We start from the raw sequence: 19,124 nt of genomic DNA, 5'->3' as shown, positions 1-19,124 counted from the left end.
GGGGTTCCAAATGGGGGACGATTCCTACTCCCCTCACTTGGCCCCATGTACCTTTCCCTCTGATTTTTTTTTTTTTTTAAGATTTTGAGAGAGAGAGAGAGAGAGAGAGAGAGAGAGAGAGAGACAGCAAGTGAGCACACAGAGGCAGAGGGAGAAGCAGACTCCCGCTGAGCAGGGAGCCCTACATGGGGCTTAATCCTAGGACCCCAGGATTCAGGACCCGAGCTGAAGGTGGAGCCACTCAGGCGCCCCACCCTCTGCTGATTTTCCTACACATCGTTCTCATGTACTGCTAAGATCACGGTTGGGATTACAAGGGTGATGTGTGAGAGGCTGACTCACGTTAGCTTTGTGAAAAATGGGCCAGTGCCTCATTTTGATCAGTTTGTGGTAAAATGGAGATAATCTATGTAAAAACATTTTATGAAGAGTAAAGAATTACACTCATAGGTGGCATTGTTGCTTTTAAATGGCAAGTATTTTTTATTATATATCATTGCTAATAAATAATATGTGCTTACTAAATACAGACACAAGCCAAATCCCAAAAACATACGAGGGATGCTCATGGCCGCAGGAAACCTGGATATGTTACTATTTTGTCTTCATTCGGCAGTTCTATCCATCACCTGACAACTTCTATTTATAATTCTAGGAGAGAAAACATTTGAGGAGAAAACAATTTATTTAGGGAGTAATAAAAACAGACAGAAAACAATGTACAGTGAGGATCAATACTGTATTCGACTTTCTTAAAAACAATCTTACCCTACAACAGAGATACGAGGTTATACAGTTCAGCCTAATAAAATATTACAGCTTAAAAAAATCCTCCTGAGAAACTGCATCCTTAGTAGCTGAAGAGGGCCAGGAAGAGACCCCGTGTCCCTGCTCAGACGGGGGGCGAGAGTGGAAGAACACTTGGGGGTGCGTGTGGCAGAAGCAGCTGAGAACACGCCAATGCGTCACAGAAGACGTACTTCACTCCTACCCTACTTCTCCAGGATGGCTTTCTCGACTCTCTGACACTTCCTCAGCTCAACAGTTAGCTCCCAGTATTTGAGATACAGCCACATGAGTCTCCCGTTCTGGCGTTTGTTGGTATTCCAGACGTCGCCACAGTATGTGTCATGCTTAAATATGTCGGTCAGGCCAGCTGCCATCTGCAGGTCCGCGGCAACTGGGTCAGTGGCTGCTCGGACCAGTAAGTTCTTCTCAATTTCCAGCCGCCTGCCCCGGGGCAGGAGCAGGCTGCAGTAGATGTTCTGTCTCTCTGTAAGCGCGTCTTCAAACTCTTTCAGCACAAGCCTGGCCCTCCTTTGCCAGTCATCTTCCTTTTCCAGAAAGCTCAGATACGCGCTTCTCAAGGGCTGCAACTGTCTCCTCTCTTGCATGACCTGAGCCCGCTCCTGTTCCAGAAGCTTCTTTTCTTCTACCAACTTGCGCCCCTGAGAGATGAGGGCTTCTCGGTAACTGGTCGTTCTATTTTGTTCCTTTTCAAGTTCCAAAGACAAGTGAGCGACCGCACGCCGGTTTTCTGAGATCACAGCGTGGTACTTGGCTTCGAGATCCTGCTGGAAAGCAACTGTTCTCTGACGGTACGCTTCTCTCTCTTTTTCTATCTCTTTCTGGGACTCCCTAGACCATATCCAACCTGACACAAATAAATTGGGGAGGAAAAACACACTTAATAAGCAGTCTGAGCTAAGGTTCTATAATCTTTATTTTGAAAATCTAAAGCACCTAAGGACAGCACTTCAATAAAATCTTAAGCCTTGAAAGGTACGGATAACATTTTGTATAAAGCCATATGATCATCAAAATTCTTATCTTAAAATTAAATACGGGCTACCAAAAGACAAGTGTGACAAGGTTGCTGGCAGTTCCCCTTCCAGCCTCCTCTTCTATGGCTGAAAAAATCTCCCATGGCTTTCTTTCACTCTCAAGCCCACCACGGCTGTGTACTCTGGCCACAGCGCCCCCACGTCCTATTGGCAAAGTTTAAAGGTCAATACTGCTATGCTTCCTGTATTACTGGTGGGTGATTACAGAACTGAGTGATTGCAAAGTACATTCAGACTCGCCTGGTCATCTCCAGTAAGTAGCCCAAGTCCAAGATGCTCGCTTCTATTCTGACAAGGGTACATACAAATAAGGTGGAGTAAGATGTTCAATTTCAACACATGGTCTGGCTCCCTTTCCCCAAACCAGGGAAACTTGACTCTCACAAGCATGGGACAGACTGAGGAGGCTGTCCTCTGCTGCATGGAGAAATCCAGTGCCAGGGAGGTTCCTTTTCCATCCCCAACATTCAAGGTGGTGTCGTTGCCATTTGGGTCTTCTTACCCTGTGTCCCTTGGGAATCTTCACTGGCCCATGACACCAACCACCTCCAAGGCAGTATTTCCATACACCTGAAAGTCATTTCCACTGGAAGTGCTGCTACCACCCCAACTCTATAAGCATAAAACCGAACATATTCCTTCCTCAACTAAGTCCTATTGCCAACATATAGCATCTTTATCTCCTCCTTTCACCCAAGTTCACAGGCAAGGGAGATGACCAGTAGAGTAGCAGTTACAAGATCATTTGATGAGCACAGAGGGGTATGTGTGAAGTGGAGGAAAGAAGGACTAATTCAGTCTGGGGTGCAGTTGGGAGGGGTTCCCAAAAGAGGTGAATGGGAACCAGTCTGGAAAAATGAGGAGCGGCTGGTAGGAAAGGTCCTTCTGGGGACACCTGGGTGCCTAGCGGTTGAGCATCTGTCTGCCTTCAGCTCAGGGCGTGATCCTGGGGTCCTGGGATAGAGAGAGTCCCGCATCAGGCTCCCTGTGAGGAGTCTGCTTCTCCCTCTGCCTGTGTCTCTGCCTCTCTCTCTGTCTCTCTCACAAATAAATAAAGAAGTATTAAAAAAAAAATAGAAAGGTTCCTCTGGCAGAATGAACAGGGACTTGAGTGGGCATCACATGTTCTGAGCAGATCACTTCCAGGAGTGATGGGCTCTGTTAAGGAGAAGCTAGAGCAGGCTCTGGAAGCCAGCAGGTGCTGAACAATACAAGTCCTCAAAGACTCTGATAAGAACTGGAAGATGAGAGGCAGGAGGGGGCAGATGGTCACAGAGGGAACCAGAGCCAGGAGGCCACTGTTGCCATAATCCAGGGATGATCTAATGAAAGAACCACAATTGAAACACAGAACACACAGAACTGAGGTACGCTATAATTATCGGGGCATCTGGGGTAGGTAGCACTGAATCAGGAAGGCCTCCTGGAGGAGGTGGGACACATGCAGGGGTGATGACAAGGGAGGTATGCAGAGGAAAGTGTGGAAGCAAAATGGAAAAACCCTACATCTGGGTCTGGTCCTGGAGAACCATACCTTATGACTCCAGGCAGACACAAGTGTGCAGAGTCCTAGATAGATTCCGAAGGCGGGGGGGGGGGGGGAGCCTCCTGCTTTTGAGGGAATGGAACAGAGTACTTTCCTAGTCTTCCTGCTCAGCAGGGTCAGAAGCCTGCTCAGCAGTTTGTTGCACTATAAGTACAACAAACACAATGGGGTTCTGAAAGGTGGAGAACCGTGGGTGGACTGGCCAGGGACCTTGGGACCCAAAGAACACTATGATTCTGAGTCCCTGGGGTTTTGTTCAGCCTCACACTCCCAGACTTGGAGCTGAAATGCCAACAGTGAAGACTTCCCTTCAAAAAGCCATAGTGTAAGCCTGCTCTCTCTGGCCAAAGGGCTAGAGAGGTGGCCTAGCAGGACAGAGCTTTGATAATAAACACTCTACTCCTGCTACAGAGGTACTGCGGCCCCATTCCACCCGCCAGGCAAAGGCTGATGGGAGCCCCTCCTGCTCCCCTGGGGTGGTGTCAGAGGTGGCCAACGGGGCAGCAGTAACAAGACCCTCCTGCCTCTCCCAGCCGCAAGACCCTGCAGGAGCTGCAGCTCCCACACCTGCCCACTGGGAATGAGGGGACCCTTCGTCTGGGTGCCTGTGGACAGGAGGCTTTGTGGGGAGCCTGGACTTCCATCCCCACCTGGGAGTGAGGCAGCAGCACCACTCTTCCCCTGCCAGAGTCTTCTTGTCCAAGAAGCCGTTGAATGTCCAAATAAAAGGTCAGCCTCATGATATAATACCCAAAATACACAGGTTTCAATGGAAAATCACTCTTCATACCAAGAACCAGAAAGATCTCAAATTGAATTTAAAAAGATAATCAGTAGATGCCAATACTGAGAGGACAGAGATGTTAGGGTTACCTGACAAAGAGTTTAAGGGCAAGCATGATAATACAAAGTCTAAGCACAGAGATAGGAGATATAAAAATGAGCAAATGAATATTTTGAACCGAAAAATATAACTGACATAAAAAATATGATGCTGAAGTAAGTGTAAGAAGAGAGAATCCTTCCAAAGAGCAAACAACCCATAACAAACCCCATATGAACAAAGACATAAAAAACCCTGAACAAAATACTGGCACATGGCCGACGTCCTGACTTTTTTGGACAGGAGGGTCGCGGACGCCACTGAAGCGGAAGAGCAAGAGGTGACCTGTACAAATGAAGATTGACAGCGAGGATTAATATTTGGATTATTTCAAGATGAGCTTCCTGTTGCCCAAGCTAAATAGCAAAAAAGAAATAGACCACGCAATAAAAAGTACCGCAGAGAAGGGGTTGATCCCCAGGTTTGGGAGAGATGAGGATCCTGTCTGTCTGCAGCTAGATGATATACTTTCTAAAACCTCTCCTGACCTGAGTAAAATGGCTGCTATATATCTGGTGGATGTGGACCAAACTCCTGTTTTGACATCAGTTATATTCCATCTACTGTGTTTTTCTTCAATGTGCAGCATATGAAAGTGGATTATAGGTAGGTTAGATTGAGTTGAAGTTATTATAACAGTGGGAGTTTCTTTTACCTAAGTAGTTCCAGTAACTCACCTCTCTGCCTGGGATGGTGGCTTCGTGAGCTTTTTATTGGTGCTGTTTCCTCCACTGACCTACTCATTTATTATGTGAAACTTTGGGCAAAAAAGAGTATTTCTAGTAGGAATGGCCAGTGTTAACCTCCTACTAAAGGATGAAAGAACTGTGCAGTTTGCGGAGTACTTAACCATCCTTCAGTATAGAAAATACAGAACAGCTTTTTATTTTATTTTATTTTATTTTATTTTATTTTATTTTATTTTATTTTATTTTATTTTATTTTATTTTAAATTTTTATTTATTTATGATAGTCACAGAGAGAGAGAGAGAGAGAGAGAGAGGCAGAGACATAGGCAGATGGAGAAGCAGGCTCCATGCACCGGGAGCCCGACGTGGGATTCGATCCCAGGTCTCCAGGATCACGCCCTGGGCCAAAGGCGGGCGCTAAACCGCTGCGCCACCCAGGGATCCCCGGAACAGCTTTTTAAAAAGCTTTCCAGGAATTTCATTTAAAACCAGATATGTCACTGTACTTAAACTTTTGGGACTGGTTGACTGCCTTTGTAAAAGAAGTGTTCCAGGAAACGAAGACATGCTTCTTTCTGGCCAACTGTCCTGTCTTCTGCCACTCAGAAAGTTTTAAAGTCATTCTTCAGACAATTCTGTCAAGAATAAGCACCGTGAAATCTGTAACACCTCCACTGCATCCAGTCAGCATCCTAATACTTAACATGTATTTTCAATGTGTCCATAGTACTTATCGTTTCTTACTGTGGGTGAGGTCCGATTGTCTAGATCTGTGTACATGTTTTGTTATTATCTTTTTGAAAGTTAAATATTACCTGTTTTAAGTATTTTAAAGCTATTTATTTTCCTAGGATATAGTTGATATAAGTATTATTTTGGTGCAGTCTTTTTAAAAGGTGATTTATGACACTATTTACCATGTGAAAAATAAGTAAAATTTTGGGGGCACCTGGGTGGCTCTTTTGATTGAGGCATCCAACCTTTGATTTTGGCTCAGGTCATGGTCTTGGGGTTGTGGGATTGAGCCCTGTGTCAGGCTCCGTGCTCAGCACCAAGTCTGGTTGACCCTTTCCCTCAGTCCCTCCCCCACTCTTGTACTCTCTTAAAAAAAAAATTAGGGCAGCTCGGGTGGCTCAGCAGTTCAGCACCATCTTTGGCTCAGGGCAAGATCCTGGAGGCCCGGGATCGAGTCCTGCCTTGGGCTCCCTGCGTGGAGCCTGGTTCTCCCTCTGCCTGGTCTCTGTGTCTCTGCCTCTCTCTCTCTGTGTCTCTCATGAATAAATAAATAAAATCTTTTAAAAAATTAAAAAAAAATACTGGCACATAATTCTATAATATATAAGAAAGATTATATGGCAGGACAAAGTGATTTGTTTTTTAAGGTTTATTTATTGGGGTGCCTGGGTGGTTCAGTTGGTTAAGCATCTGCCTTGGTCTCAGGTCATGATCCCGGGGTCCTGGGATCAAGCCCCGTATCAGACTCCCTGCTTACAGGGGCAGCCTGCTTCTCCCTCTCCTCCCTGCTTGTGCTGTCACTATCTGTCTCTCTCTCTCTCTAATAAATAAATACATCTTAAAACAAAAAAAGGCTTATTTATTTATTTGAGAGAGAGTGTGAGCAAGTGCACATGAGCAGAGGAACGGCAGAGGGAGAGACTCTTCAAGCAGACTCCCTGCTGAGCACACAGCCTGACAAAGGGCTGGATCCCAAGCAAGACCCATGAGAACATGTATGACCTGAGCTGAAACCAAGAGTCGGACATTTAATCGATTGAGCCACCCAGGTGTCCCCCCATCCCAAAGTAGAGATTACTTATAAAATGTGAGACTGGTTCAATATTCAAAAATCAATCAATGTAAACCAACATATGAATAGTATGAAAAAAAAAATCACATGATCCCATCAACTGATACAGAAAAACATCTGACAAAAGTCAACACCTATAGGTGATAAAAACTCAAAAAGAAAATAAAAACTGGGATGTCTGGGTGGCTCAGTCAGTTAAGCATCTGCCTTTGGCTCAGGTTGTGGTCCCAGGGTCTTGGGATTGAGCCTCACATCAGGTTCTCTGCTCAGTGGAGCCAGCTTCTCCCTCTCCCTCTGTCTGACATTCCCTTTGCTTGTGCTCTCCCTACCAAATAAATAAATAAAATCTTTAAAAAAAAAAGAAAGAAAGAAAAGAAAACCTGAGGAGAAGCTTCCTTGCCTTGATAAAGAACAGCTATGAAAACCCATAGCTAACATGGCCCTTAATGGTGAAGATCGAACGCTCTTCCTAGAAAATGGGAACTTCGGGATCCCTGGGTGGCGCAGCGGTTTAGCGCCTGCCTTTGGCTCAGGGCGCGATCCTGGAGACCCAGGATTGAATCCCACGTCGGGCTCCCGGTGCATGGAGCCTGCTTCTCCCTCTGCCTGTGTCTCTGTCTCTCTCTCTCTGTGACTATCATAAATAAATAAAAATTAAAAAAAAAGAAAAAAGAAAATGGGAACTTCTCAGTGGAGGCCTAGAAGCGTTAGCCAGTGCAAGAAAGTAAAAGGAAATAAAAGACAAACAGGAAACAGATTGGAAAAGAAGAAAGAAAACCTAAGTGTCATATGTTATACTACAAAAAAAAAAAAAAAAAAAGATTAATTCAAAATGGATCATGGACTTACACATAAAATGATAAAATGTAAAACTAAACTTTCAAGAAACAATGTGAGAATCTTTGAGATCTAGGGCTAGGTGATGAGCTCTCTGGAAGAAAAGCATGATCCATCAAAGAAAAAATCAAAAGACCAAACTTACCAAAATTAAAAAGTTTGCTCTGTAAAAGTCCCCATTTAGAGAACGGAAAAACAAGTTACTGAGTGGAAGAAGATACTGGCAAACCAGAAATCCAGCAAAATACTAGAATCCAGAATATAGTAAAAACTCTCAAAACTCAACACAAAAACCATAGTTAGAAAATGGCCAAAAGACAGAAAGAGACATTTCACAGAAGAGGCTATACCAATGGCAAATAAGAATGTGAAAGGATGCTCAACATTATTAGCCATCAGGGAAATGCAAATTAAACCCACAAGGGTGAAAAAAAAAAAAAAAAACCCACAAGGGTGTAAAATAAAACAGTGACCTCATCAAATGCTGGTAAGGATGCCAAGAAACTGGATCACTCACATACTGCTGATAAGGATGCAAAATGGTATTGCCACCCGGGAAAACATTTTGGCACTTTCCTAAAAAACTAAACATCGACTCCCAAGGAGGCTGACAGGAGCAGGTGGTTTTTGCGATTCAGTGATCTGCACAGTGCCTGCTCCTAGGCCAGGAACTGGGCAGATCCAAACCCAGCCCTAAGGGTGTTGCCACTTAGAAGCTCACCAGCCTGCCACCTTGCAAATTCTCCTAACCTTTGGAACCACTACCTGTTGCCTGTGGCTAGGGTGATGAATTCGATGAGTGACTTAGAAGGCTTAACATTAAATTACACTGACTAACAACGATTAATTAGTTTTGAGGCTGGGACAGGCCCTGGAGCGACTCTCATGTTCCCTTTGTTTTCCAGACTCTAGCTTTTATAGCCTTGCATAACAACTTTTACTATTTGAGGTTCTTGCCTTCTTGTACTTTTGAAATGTTGTTTCTGTCCCAGAAAAGGGTCAAGGAATAGTTTGTTTTTTCTTCTTTATTGTCTTGCTTAGGTAGCATTATAAGAATGAAAAGTTAAAAGTTTTCTGTAAAGATTCTCCAAAAACGTTTTACTACATAGTTCAGAAATTATACTGCCAAGGGGTGCCTGTGTGGCTCTTAGCTTTGGCTCCAGTCATGATCTTGGGGTCATGAGATCGAGCCTGTGTGAAACTCTGCCTCAGGGGGGACTTTGCTTGAGATGCTCTCTCTCCATTAAAAGTATCATTGCAGGGCAGCCTGGGTGGCCTCAGTGGTTTAGCGCCGCCTTCAGTCCAGGGCATGATCCTGGAGATCCAGGATCGAGTCCTGCATTGGGCTCCCTGCATGGAGCCTGCTTCTCTCTCTGCCTGTGTCTGTGCCTCTCTCCCTGTATCTCATGAATGAACGAACGAACGAATGAATGAATGAATAAATAGAAGTATCACTGCAAATAGAGAGGAGCTCATGCTTTTCTTCCAATTAGTTGGTTTCTCATATTCTTAAGTGCCAACCCAGAACTGTGGGATATGATAAAACATAATACGAATTCCTAAATAATAGAAAACTATCATGTAGTAGAAAATAAAAGCTAAAGGCTAGAATAATTATAACCGACCAGTAACTGGTAATTTCCCCAAAGTGATATTCAAACTAGACTTCCCCAAAGTCAGTTCAAATTAGAGAGAATCTGGCCAGACTGAGCAGAGGTTTTCACACTGATTCCCTAAACATGAAACAGATGAAGATGACCAAACTGGTTTTCTTTTTTCTTTCTTTATTTATTCCTGAGAAACACACAGAGAGAGGCAGAGACATAGGCAGAGGGAGAAGCAGGCTCCATGCAGGGAGCCTGATGTGGGACTAGATCCCAGGACCCCAGGATCACACCCTGAGCCAAAGGCAGACAGATGCTCAACTGGTGAGCCACCCAGGTGTCCCTTTTTTGTTGTTGTTGTTTTATTTTACACCTATTTTATTATTCCCTGTCAGTCCTTATGAGGGCAACTGAACCAAGAGAGCCCCCTTCCAAGCAGTGAAGTCTGGAACGGGAGCTAACAGTGACGAAAACCCACTCCACATGGAGTCTCTTGTGTTATTTAGCCCTCATAATGATTCCATGGATAGGGAGACTGAGGCCCAGGGCATTAATTTGCCTCGGACTCATTGTATGGGATAATACAAGGATGTACACTTGCACCTGCCAGGGTCCAAAGCCCAAGATCTTTAAGATTCACACTTCTAGCCCCAAGATGCAAATGTCAGGAAAGCCATGACTTACGAAAAGCAGCCAATCCCAGCATTGGAACCAACAGGGCATAATTCCATCTGCTTCCATCACCCCCATCAGCCCTGGAATTAGGCCGGATATTCCAATTTGGGGGGTCATTTAAGTTATTCATGGAGATATACCTTGAAGTAAATAATAAAGCCATTAACCATATAAAAGGAATAAAATGCATCTGTCACAATTGTATCATCTACTCCGTTCAGTTCTACCTATAAGCTGCATAGTACTGCGTCTTAGGGGATTAAAAGAAGGAGGAATAAAAAAAACAAGGCCTCACACAATTGCCACTCATGACACAGCTGGGGAGAGAAACAGGTCTCAAATACGTGAAATACAAGTAAAGTAAGTTAAAATGTCTAATATAAACAATCTTTGAAGTACAGTTGTATATAAAGATATGTAAATAGGAAGGCAGAAAGCACTGGCTGCTTCAGGCAGTGGTGCTGACTTGGAGAGGCCGAGGCACAGCGGTGTGTCAGGGAGATATGGATGGTGCTAGGAAGGCTCTCATGCCTCCTGACCTTGGTGGCATGAACACAATTACAGATGCTCCTGGCTTAAAGCTCCGGCTGTATCCTGGCAACCAGGCTGGGGTCACTGTTAACATGGATTTACCAATTTACTGAATACCTACACTAGGTTGGGCATTTTCACAAAACGGAGTGATGAGACTTTCAGCTTATTTCTGCGTGCGGGCCACAAATAATACACACTAATTAGAAAGGAAATAATCAAGGCTTACATAACAAAAAAGGAAACCAGTGCAATTTTGAAAAATGTTATGGGGTTTTGAAATATTGAAATGGGGCTTTCAGTAAACCCTTAACATCTAAAAGTAGAAAATCTGAATTGGCAATAAATGCCAAAAATACTACGTTAAGCAGTTTGTGGTAACTAGACAATAAAAAATTAGTCATCTGAAAGTACTCAACTGCAAACCTCTCAAGGTAAGTCTGCAAAGAAGAGTGCTCATTTCCTCCAAGCCAGTAAAGTCCACTTGGAGGACACTGGGCCTGAGGAAACATACAATTCCAAGAAAAGCAACCTAATCGTAAATAAAGACAAATTATACATGGTTAGAGTCTTCACAGGCTTCTTTAGTATTGGCAAAGATTTGGAAACCACCTAAACATCAATAAAATAGGAGTGGATGGATTGTCATAAACTAACTCATTAAAATAATTCTAAGATTACATTGCACACAGCTGTGCACCTATAAGCTGCATAGCACTGGATTAGGAGGATTAGGAGGAAGATCGTAATAATACAACACGAAACACAGGAAAGTGAAAACGGTACTTACAACTCTTGGTTTCTTTCCCATGCCACTCAGTCCCACAAAAGAATCCGGGTACCTTACATAAGCACGCCCCAAAGGAAAGACGCTCGGTGGACCAGCGGCGAGGTCGCGCGCGTCAGGGAGGACAAGCCCCGGTCGCCGACCCTCACCGAGTCACCGGCCCGTGTCCACCGCCGCGGCCCCCGCAGGGTGGACCGGAGCGCCCGCCCGGCGCCCTGACCTACTCCGACCCCTGACCCACCCCTAGTCCGCCCGACTTTTCCCTAGGCCCTGACCTACCCCTGGCCCCCCACCGAACACCGCCCGGCCCCCGACTCACCCCCGGGAGGGGAGCGCTCGGCTCCGGATGCCCTCAGCGGCACGGTCTGCGGACCCTGTGCGCAGGCGCGATGCCCCCACCGCGGGGTCGCGGCGTGGTGCGCAGGCGCGGTGTCCCCGCGTCCTAGGCTGGGCGCGACTAGATGCGCAGGCGCAGTGTGGCGCGGGGGTTGGTGGGACAGCGCGGTGGAGGACAGACATGTCGGGGGTCCGGGCGGTGTCTCGGCTGCTGGGCGCCCGGCGCCTGGCGCTGACCAGAGCAGTGAGTCTTCGCCGCGGAGCGGGCAGGGTGCGGGGATCGAGGGGGGCGCAGGACGGTCTCCGCGGGCCCGAGCGGACGCGAGTGCCCCGCCCCGCCCCGCCCGCAGGGCCCCGGCCTGGGGAGGGTCTGCGGGCGGGTGCGGGGAGGAGGTCGCCGGAGGGTGGGGCGACCCGCAGGGCAGCGGGCAGTTTCCAGGAGCCCGCGGGTCTGCGTCCCTGTGAAGGTCATGACCCCGCGTGCCGCCCCGGGGACGCTTCCGCTGCCTGGGATCCAGGCCTGGGGGCCGGGGGCCTCGCGGGCTACGGTCGCTCGGACGGGTGGCGGCCGGGGGTGCCCCGGGGCCTCGGAATCCAGAAGCGCCCTGGGGCCTCGGGTAGCGGCGGCGGGGCGGGGGAGGTGAGCTCGCCCGACACCCGCCCTGGGGCTTGGCTGGCCGCTGTACGCTAACCGAGCCCCTTCGGGGAAAGCGTGGACTGGGCGGTACGTGTAGGGCCTCCGTCCTGGGCTCTCCGTGCTTCTAGGAAATCCGACGAGAAGGTCCGCCCTCGACCGGCGCTGCGGCGTGTGGGCACCGGGCCGTGGGTGCCGGGCGTGCGCGGACCCCGGGCAGCCGCGGTGGGCAGGCGTGGTGACCGTCGGGGGCCTGCCGGCCCGAGCCCTGGAGGCCCCGCAACACGGCCCACCTCCCCGGCTAGTGATTACGGGGTGAGGGTCCCAGCGCGGACTCGCGCCTGTCCCTGCCGTGCAGTTCTGTCCGTCCTGAAATAGAGGTCTTACCAGTTCACGTGAGGAGGGTCAGCCATCCCGCCAGCGCCGGAGGACAGTTTACAGGCTTTCACGAGTTGCTGTGGCTGGAGGGTGCAGAGTCCGCGGTCGGTGGGGTCATCGCGGTCAGCTGTCCCTAAGCAGACTTGCAGGTGCTCCTACCTGTCAGCTGAAGAGACTGACGGGTGTGTTTGGGGACAAGCGGGATAGGTCTGTCCACAGTCATCCCCCGCCTGGTGCTTCCGTCCTCGTGCAGACTGCGACCCTCAGGCCGGTCGGTGGAGCTCCTTTTGTGGATTTATGAAAACCTTGTCCTTTAAGCTGGGCAGAAAGAATTCTGGCCATGAGCTGTTAGCACAGCAGGTCAGGGTGTGTAAACTTCTCCTGTGCTGGCCTGATTTCCCAGGGATCTTGGTCGACAAGGCTGTTAGCAGCCGGCACTTTCCCTCCGTTATCTCCTTGAATCTTCCCTGCAACCCTGTGTTCACACACCAGTGAACCTGATGGCCGTGGACCAATAGCAAAATTGAGCCGCCACTTAGGCCTCCTAGAAGATGCCTTTGGTCTTAAAGTCTTTATATCTTGATGAAGATAGCTTTTGCAGTCCCAAGCAGTATATTTAGTGGAATTTAGGGTTGGCAAAAACATAAGCGTTAAATTAGCAGAACAAAAAAAAGAAATGATCCCTGACTGAGAAATGCAGCATAGAGAGTACATGATGAGGATAATTTGAATAAAATCCACGGAGAATTTTTCTTTATCTTATTTCGTTCAATTCTATGATGTTTCCAAGTCATTTTATACTTAAAGCTGCTTTCAAGTCGCAAAATTGTCAAACCTATTTTGCCTTTGTTTAATTTTTTTTACCCCAATGCACTGACATAATTTGCAGACTGTTGTAAACTAGTTTACTGAAACAAAAGTATAAGTATAAATAGTTGCTGGTTAACTGCTTCAGATGAGATTTTTCAAATTCTTTAAGGTGAATATCCAAAGTACTGTTCTAGAATAAGTCAGTTTCTTTTCTTAAAATATATGATTTTGAATATGTTTTAATGGTATATATTTAGAATTGCATTATTTAGGCCATTGTAGTAACTTCATTTTGTTTCTTGGGGTAATTATACTGCGGTGGCATTCAGTTCTGCATTCTGTGCGATGTCTTTCTGGTTCGCTTGTGGTTTAGTTTTGAAATGTAACTTAGATATGCATCTTATTTTGGAGTTGCAGAGATTTTTCCAGAGGCTACCTACCTAGGGGGAATGTATAAAATCCGGTGCCAGCCAGGCTGACCTGAGTCCAGACCCAGGATAGTCTCCCTTTCTCTGTGTGGGGGTGCTTGCTAAAGCCATAGCCTACAGTTCCCAGGCTGTGCTTGGTAATCTTGTGAACTTTAAGCATCCCTATTTTAAAAACCTTTAAATTTTTAATGAAAATAATTACACAGAGTTTTTTAAAAAAGAAAAAAGTCTAGGAGTACAGAAGACTTTATAAATGAAAAGGAGTAAGACCCACTCCTTCCCCAGGTCTATTCCCCAGTGGGATCAGTTCTGAATTGTTTCTGTTATTTCCCCTGGTGTTTATCTACATTTTTCTAGCTAATATGCAGGTGTATTTTTCTTCATTTCGGACATCAACTTGTGCTGCTAAATGAGGATTTAGTTCACACAAACCATCTTCTCACATCCTTGGTCCTTCAGTGTAGTCATGCAACCACTTTTAGATCCTTTATTGGCTGCTTTTCTGATTGTGTAGATCAATTTCCTTTTCATGATTCATAGATACCTGTTACTAGATGAGGACTGTCCTCTTTGCTAGATTCCACCCTTCTCTTCACTTTTTTCTCCCTTTTACTGTCATTCACCTGTGCTTTCCTGCCATTAAAAGGTCTGTTTCCTTTAATTTTACCTCTTAGGTAGATTTCCTCATTCTTCTCTATGTTGTTCTGTTGGAAAATGCTTGAAGCTTTAACTTAAAAAATGTTAGTAAGTGGGGCGCCTGGATGGCTCGGTGGTTGAGCATCTGCCTTTGGCTCAGGTCGTGATCCCAGGGTCCTGGAATCGAGTCCCATGTCAGGCTCCCTGCATGGAGCCTGCTTCTCCTTCTACCTATGTCTCTGCCTCTCTCTCTCTGTGTCTCTCATGAATGAATAAAAAAATCTTTTTTTAAAATGTTAATAAGTGACCCAAAAAGAGTTTTATCAAAGACAATTTGGGTTACTACTGGACTCTCCAAATTCTAAAATTGCTCAAGTAAGATTTAGATTAAAAGCTAATACTCTGTTTTCTGCAGCGAGTGTGATAATTTGTTAAAGATTTCATGATAGGGATCCCTGGGTGGTGCAGCGGTTTAGCGCCTGCCTTTGGCCCAGGGCACGATCCTGGAGACCCGGGATCGAATCCCACGTCGGGCTCCCAGTCCATGGAGCCTGCTTCTCCCTCTGCCTATGTCTCTGCCTCTCTCTCTCTCTCTGTGTGTGACTATCATAAATAAATAAAAATTAATATCAGAAAGGGAGACAGAACGTAAAGACTGCTAACTCTGGGAAACGAACTAGGGGTGGTGGAAGGGGAGGAGGGCGGGGGGATGGGAGTGAATGGGTGACGGGCACTGGGTGTTATTCTGTATGTTAGTAAATTGAACACCAATAAAAAAAAATAAAAAATAAATAAAAAAAATAAAATAAAATAAAATAAAATAAAAAAATAAAAATTAAAAAAAAAAGATTTCATGATAATAGCTGCCACTGTTGAAGCTAGCCATGTGTGTGTATGTGTGTGTATGTGTATATGTGTCCTTATTCAACATGAACATCTTAGAAAGAAGAAACAAATGCTTAGGCAGTCTCACTGTTTTTATTTTTTTTTTGTAGTTCAACTGAAACAGGTAAGCTTAACGATCAGAACAAAATGGGCTCAATTAGGAAAACCTGTATATAAAAGATGCTTTGCAGTATAATAAATCTTTTTCAAGTTGATTATTTTCATAGGATTTAATATATATGATTATTCAGTTTTCCAAATTAAAATCGTTCAGGTGGCCATAAGTTTACTGATACTCCAACAATGTTCAACGAATGTGCTATTCCTCACTAGCAATTCACAGTTGGACAAGCTTTGCAAAAAGTACACAGAACACAGTGCACTAAAGCAGTGTTTCCATACATCCACCTACAGTGCATCATCACCCAAAGTGATTTATATTTCATTTTTCATTAAATGAACTTGTGCCCTTAGAATACAAAAGATGTAATTAAGGAAGAAGTGTATGTTGTCGGTGTCTCTGGACAGTGTAATCACCCATATGTATTTTTTTTATGTTTCACGTACTTTAAGTCTTATAAACATCTTTGCCTTTCATATTATACCAGGAAAGAAATGAATACTGAAAATAAAAGAATGGAAAAACAAAAATTGATTTATTTTGCCTTTAAATTTCACATCACAACATTTTACTGAAAATGAAGTGATTTTTAATCTGTAGATAAAAGACTCTAAACAATAGGATGTTTTGCACGTTTGGTTCTAAAATAGATGTGAATTCACAACAGGTCTTACATACAATGATTTCAATCCATCAGGCACTCCAGATGATAATGTGGAGATATAATAGTTATGTGATGACTCTTTGATAGTCCAAGGGGATAAATGGGTGCCTGGGTGGCTCAGTTGGTCAAGCATCTAACTCTTGGTTTCAGCTCAGATCATGATCTCAGGGTCCTGAGATTAATCCCCACATGAGGCTCCCAACTCATGCACACTCTTTCTCTCTCAGATAAATCTTTTTTTTTAAGACCTTATCCAAAAATTAATCTTTCTATAGTATTAGCCCCTAAAAGGTATTTTTTCTGTGTAGATGACAATATTATTGTCAGTTTCATATACTTTTACTTTATGAAGAATGCCCAGAGGAAGAAATTTCTGGAGGTTTTCCTAGATGTATACAGCTACTTTTTGTGTTGTGCTTACATCTGCAAAGTATGGCCCATCCAGATTCTTATGATCAAAGGCCTTCATAATTGCCTCCTCCATATACTATTTGAGATCAAATTTGTAACCATTCCTGTTAACAGGACCAGTCTCCCCGTACTGTCACCACAATTCTATAATTGTGCCCATGGCCATTTGGATTGTTGCATTTTGCAAACAGTATCTAGTTTTCTTCATTACTCAGAGATTTGCTGTGGGGCCGGTGGGTCTCCTGAGGGAGATGAGGCGGGACAGGGTGCTCTGCACTCATGGCCTTGCCTCCCCTCTCCTTTGGCGGTATGGTGGGGACATGGGGATGGACTCATGGTTTCTATTTTAATTTCGGTTTGGTATTGCAAAATATACTGTTCTTTTTGAAGCTAATACCTTTATACTGTACTTTATAAAATTTTCAAGAACATTTGTATTAAAATTCTCTGACTTGTTTAAGATATGATTTTACCAATTTTAAAATTATACTAAAACAGAAGAATATTCTTTTTAGTTTTTAGATTCATTTTCTGGGGAAAAATTGGCTTATATCGATAAAAACAAATATATTTAAAGTTGAAATTGAAGAATTTAAGAATATTGCTTTTGTCAGTTAAGATCTACTTAGAAATCCAAGAAACTTATTTGTAATTGGAGCTATCAGCATAAAGTCAACTATTTGTGACAGCCATCATTTCATCTCAGAGCTAGAAGAAACCTAGAGGTCGGAGCCACCTGTGACTTGCAAGTGGCCAAGCTGTCCAGCATTGGCTGGAGTCCATTAATCTTAGAAAGAAGTCCTTCAGTTCAAAACTGTACAGAATTCATTTTGTATTTTGCCATATTCTTCCTGTATTCCCTGCTTGTTTGTCCTACAGAATAATTTTTTTTTACCCAATAAATAATGTGTCTCCCGAATGCAGAATACTTGTAGTTATCTCTACAAGCTATCTCTATCTCTATCTATATCGTCTTTAGTCATGGTTAAATGTACTTCTTTGTGAGATTACTAAGATTTCATTTTATCCGTTCTCTAAAATGCAGTCAGCAGAATGGAAAGACATGCCTCATAAGTTGGTTCACATATGAAGAATGTGGCCTCATGCTGGACTGTGATTTCATTAATACTAGTTTTCTTGAATAAGTGTTTATAGAGTGGGACATTTAAGCCAAACCTTGGGAGAGTTGTAGAAGTTAGCCAGGGAAAGGCCAGAGGCAAGTGTCCAGACAGAGGGAACAGCACCGTGGAGTATGACAGACAAGAGAGGATGTGCCTAAAGCCCAGAACAGTTGTGGAGAGTGGTAAAGCAGGTCTGTGATCACCTCTGGGCCTGGAGTCCTCACATTAAGAGTGGAGGGATGATCCCACTGGTGCCTAGGCGTCACAACAAGCAATAGAGCCTCTTCTAGAAAACGGATCTCCCACTACACTGTCCAGTGCTTTTCTAAATGAAGCACAAAACCTTGCAGAACATGTGGTGCTCTAGGGTGAAGAGGATGGATCCCGTAAAAGTGCTTCATTGTTTGCAAACTACCACTTTCGCAAAATGTAAATCTTTCCCATTCTCCACTAAGAATCATAAATTCAGGGTTGCGTGTGGGGGCTCAGGTCATGATCCTGGGGTCCTGGGATCAAGCTCTACATCGGGCTTCCTGCTCAATGGGGAGTCTGCTTCTCCCTTTACTTTTGCCCCTCCCCCTGATTGTGCGCGCGCGCGCGCTCTCTCTCTCTCTCTCTCTCTCTCTCTCTCTGTCAAACAAATAACATCTTTAAAAAAAAATTCTAAGTTAAGAAATTAACGTGAAATTGTGCCTTCTCCTGTCTGAGTCTATGAGTGTCCTGTTTGGAAACAGGCTTCATCCTGAAGGGATTTTCCTGGGGTGCCAAGTCTTTAGCCCTTCCCTAGCCTTCAGGGTTAAGTACCTCTACTTAACCCCAGCTGAGCTTTCTAGGTGAACGGGGAGCACCTGGGTACTTGAAGAGGTTGACAACTTAAGGGGAAATTTTGGTCACTAGTCCCCTGTTTAAGACACTTAGTGCTCTCCATCTGTGTCTCAGCAGTGGCCGGCGGCATGGCAGACAGGCACCCGCAGTTTTCACTTCACCATTGATGGGAATAAGAGGTCCTCTGCTAAAGTTTCAGATTCAGTAAGTTCACAATTTTTTGTTCCCTTATAAGTGATATCATTGGCTTAGAGGTGTAACGATCTATACCAGTTTTCAGTATATTGGAATAACACACAGTTCTTATTTAAAGGAAAAAATTCTCATTCCAATGATGCTCAAATTATTTTTAGCATATAGTACTTAATTGTACAAATATAAGCATAGTTGTTAACACTTTTTGCTTGCAGTTTGTAGGTATCTAAAACCAGAGTAAACTTTCAATCAAAGCACAAAATAATAGAATGAAAATGACAGATGAACATTATTTACTGTGACGAGTGACATAGAACTGTGAAGCCACTCCAGTGTAGGCTCTCTGTGTTTACCGGTCCCATCTTATTCTCTGCTGAAGACACTAAAATGTGTTCACAGGTTGTTTTCTCATAAGCTCACAGTAGTTACTGAATGCTGGTGGTACCTTCTCAGTCAAACTCAGGGTTCCATTCCTCC

General features: G+C 44.6%; 2 protein-coding genes across 5 annotated transcripts in view; one reads left to right on the top strand and one right to left on the bottom strand.

Annotated features, from left to right (window-relative positions):
- Window positions 1-456: 456 nt before the first annotated feature.
- Window positions 457-11,677, bottom strand: CCDC127 (coiled-coil domain containing 127). 3 transcript variants are annotated; one of them, XR_005383725.1, is made up of 4 exons: window positions 11,523-11,677; window positions 9,895-10,025; window positions 769-1,654; window positions 457-651 (listed from the first exon to the last, which is right to left on the bottom strand). XR_005383725.1 is itself a non-coding variant. In XM_038583391.1 (3 exons), the coding sequence occupies exons 2-3, from the start codon at window positions 10,013-10,015 to the stop codon at window positions 993-995; spliced, it is 783 nt and encodes a 260-aa protein (XP_038439319.1). In that variant the 5' UTR covers window positions 10,016-10,025; window positions 11,523-11,677; the 3' UTR covers window positions 457-992. The 3 variants fall into 3 exon arrangements, 2 of the variants coding, with proteins under 2 accessions (XP_038439319.1, XP_038439320.1); XM_038583391.1 differs by having other exon boundaries at window positions 457-1,654; XM_038583392.1 differs by lacking the exon at window positions 11,523-11,677 and adding an exon at window positions 11,207-11,404 and having other exon boundaries at window positions 457-1,654.
- SDHA (succinate dehydrogenase complex flavoprotein subunit A) overlaps window positions 11,627-19,124 on the top strand; it is a 29,439-nt gene continuing 21,941 nt past the window's right edge. The window contains exons 1-2 of one of the 2 annotated variants that reach the window (XM_038583389.1): window positions 11,627-11,783; window positions 18,567-18,656. In XM_038583389.1, coding sequence (XP_038439317.1) covers window positions 11,721-11,783; window positions 18,567-18,656 — 153 coding nt within the window. In that variant the 5' untranslated portion in view covers window positions 11,627-11,720. The remainder of the gene's footprint in view (window positions 11,784-18,566; window positions 18,657-19,124) is intronic. The other variant, XM_038583390.1, reaches the window with a different exon arrangement.

Source organism: Canis lupus, chromosome 34 (assembly GCF_011100685.1).
Source record: "Canis lupus familiaris isolate Mischka breed German Shepherd chromosome 34, alternate assembly UU_Cfam_GSD_1.0, whole genome shotgun sequence".
In the NCBI taxonomy this organism is placed as follows: Eukaryota; Metazoa; Chordata; class Mammalia; order Carnivora; family Canidae; genus Canis; species Canis lupus.
This window is presented reverse-complemented; position numbering and strand designations above follow the sequence as displayed.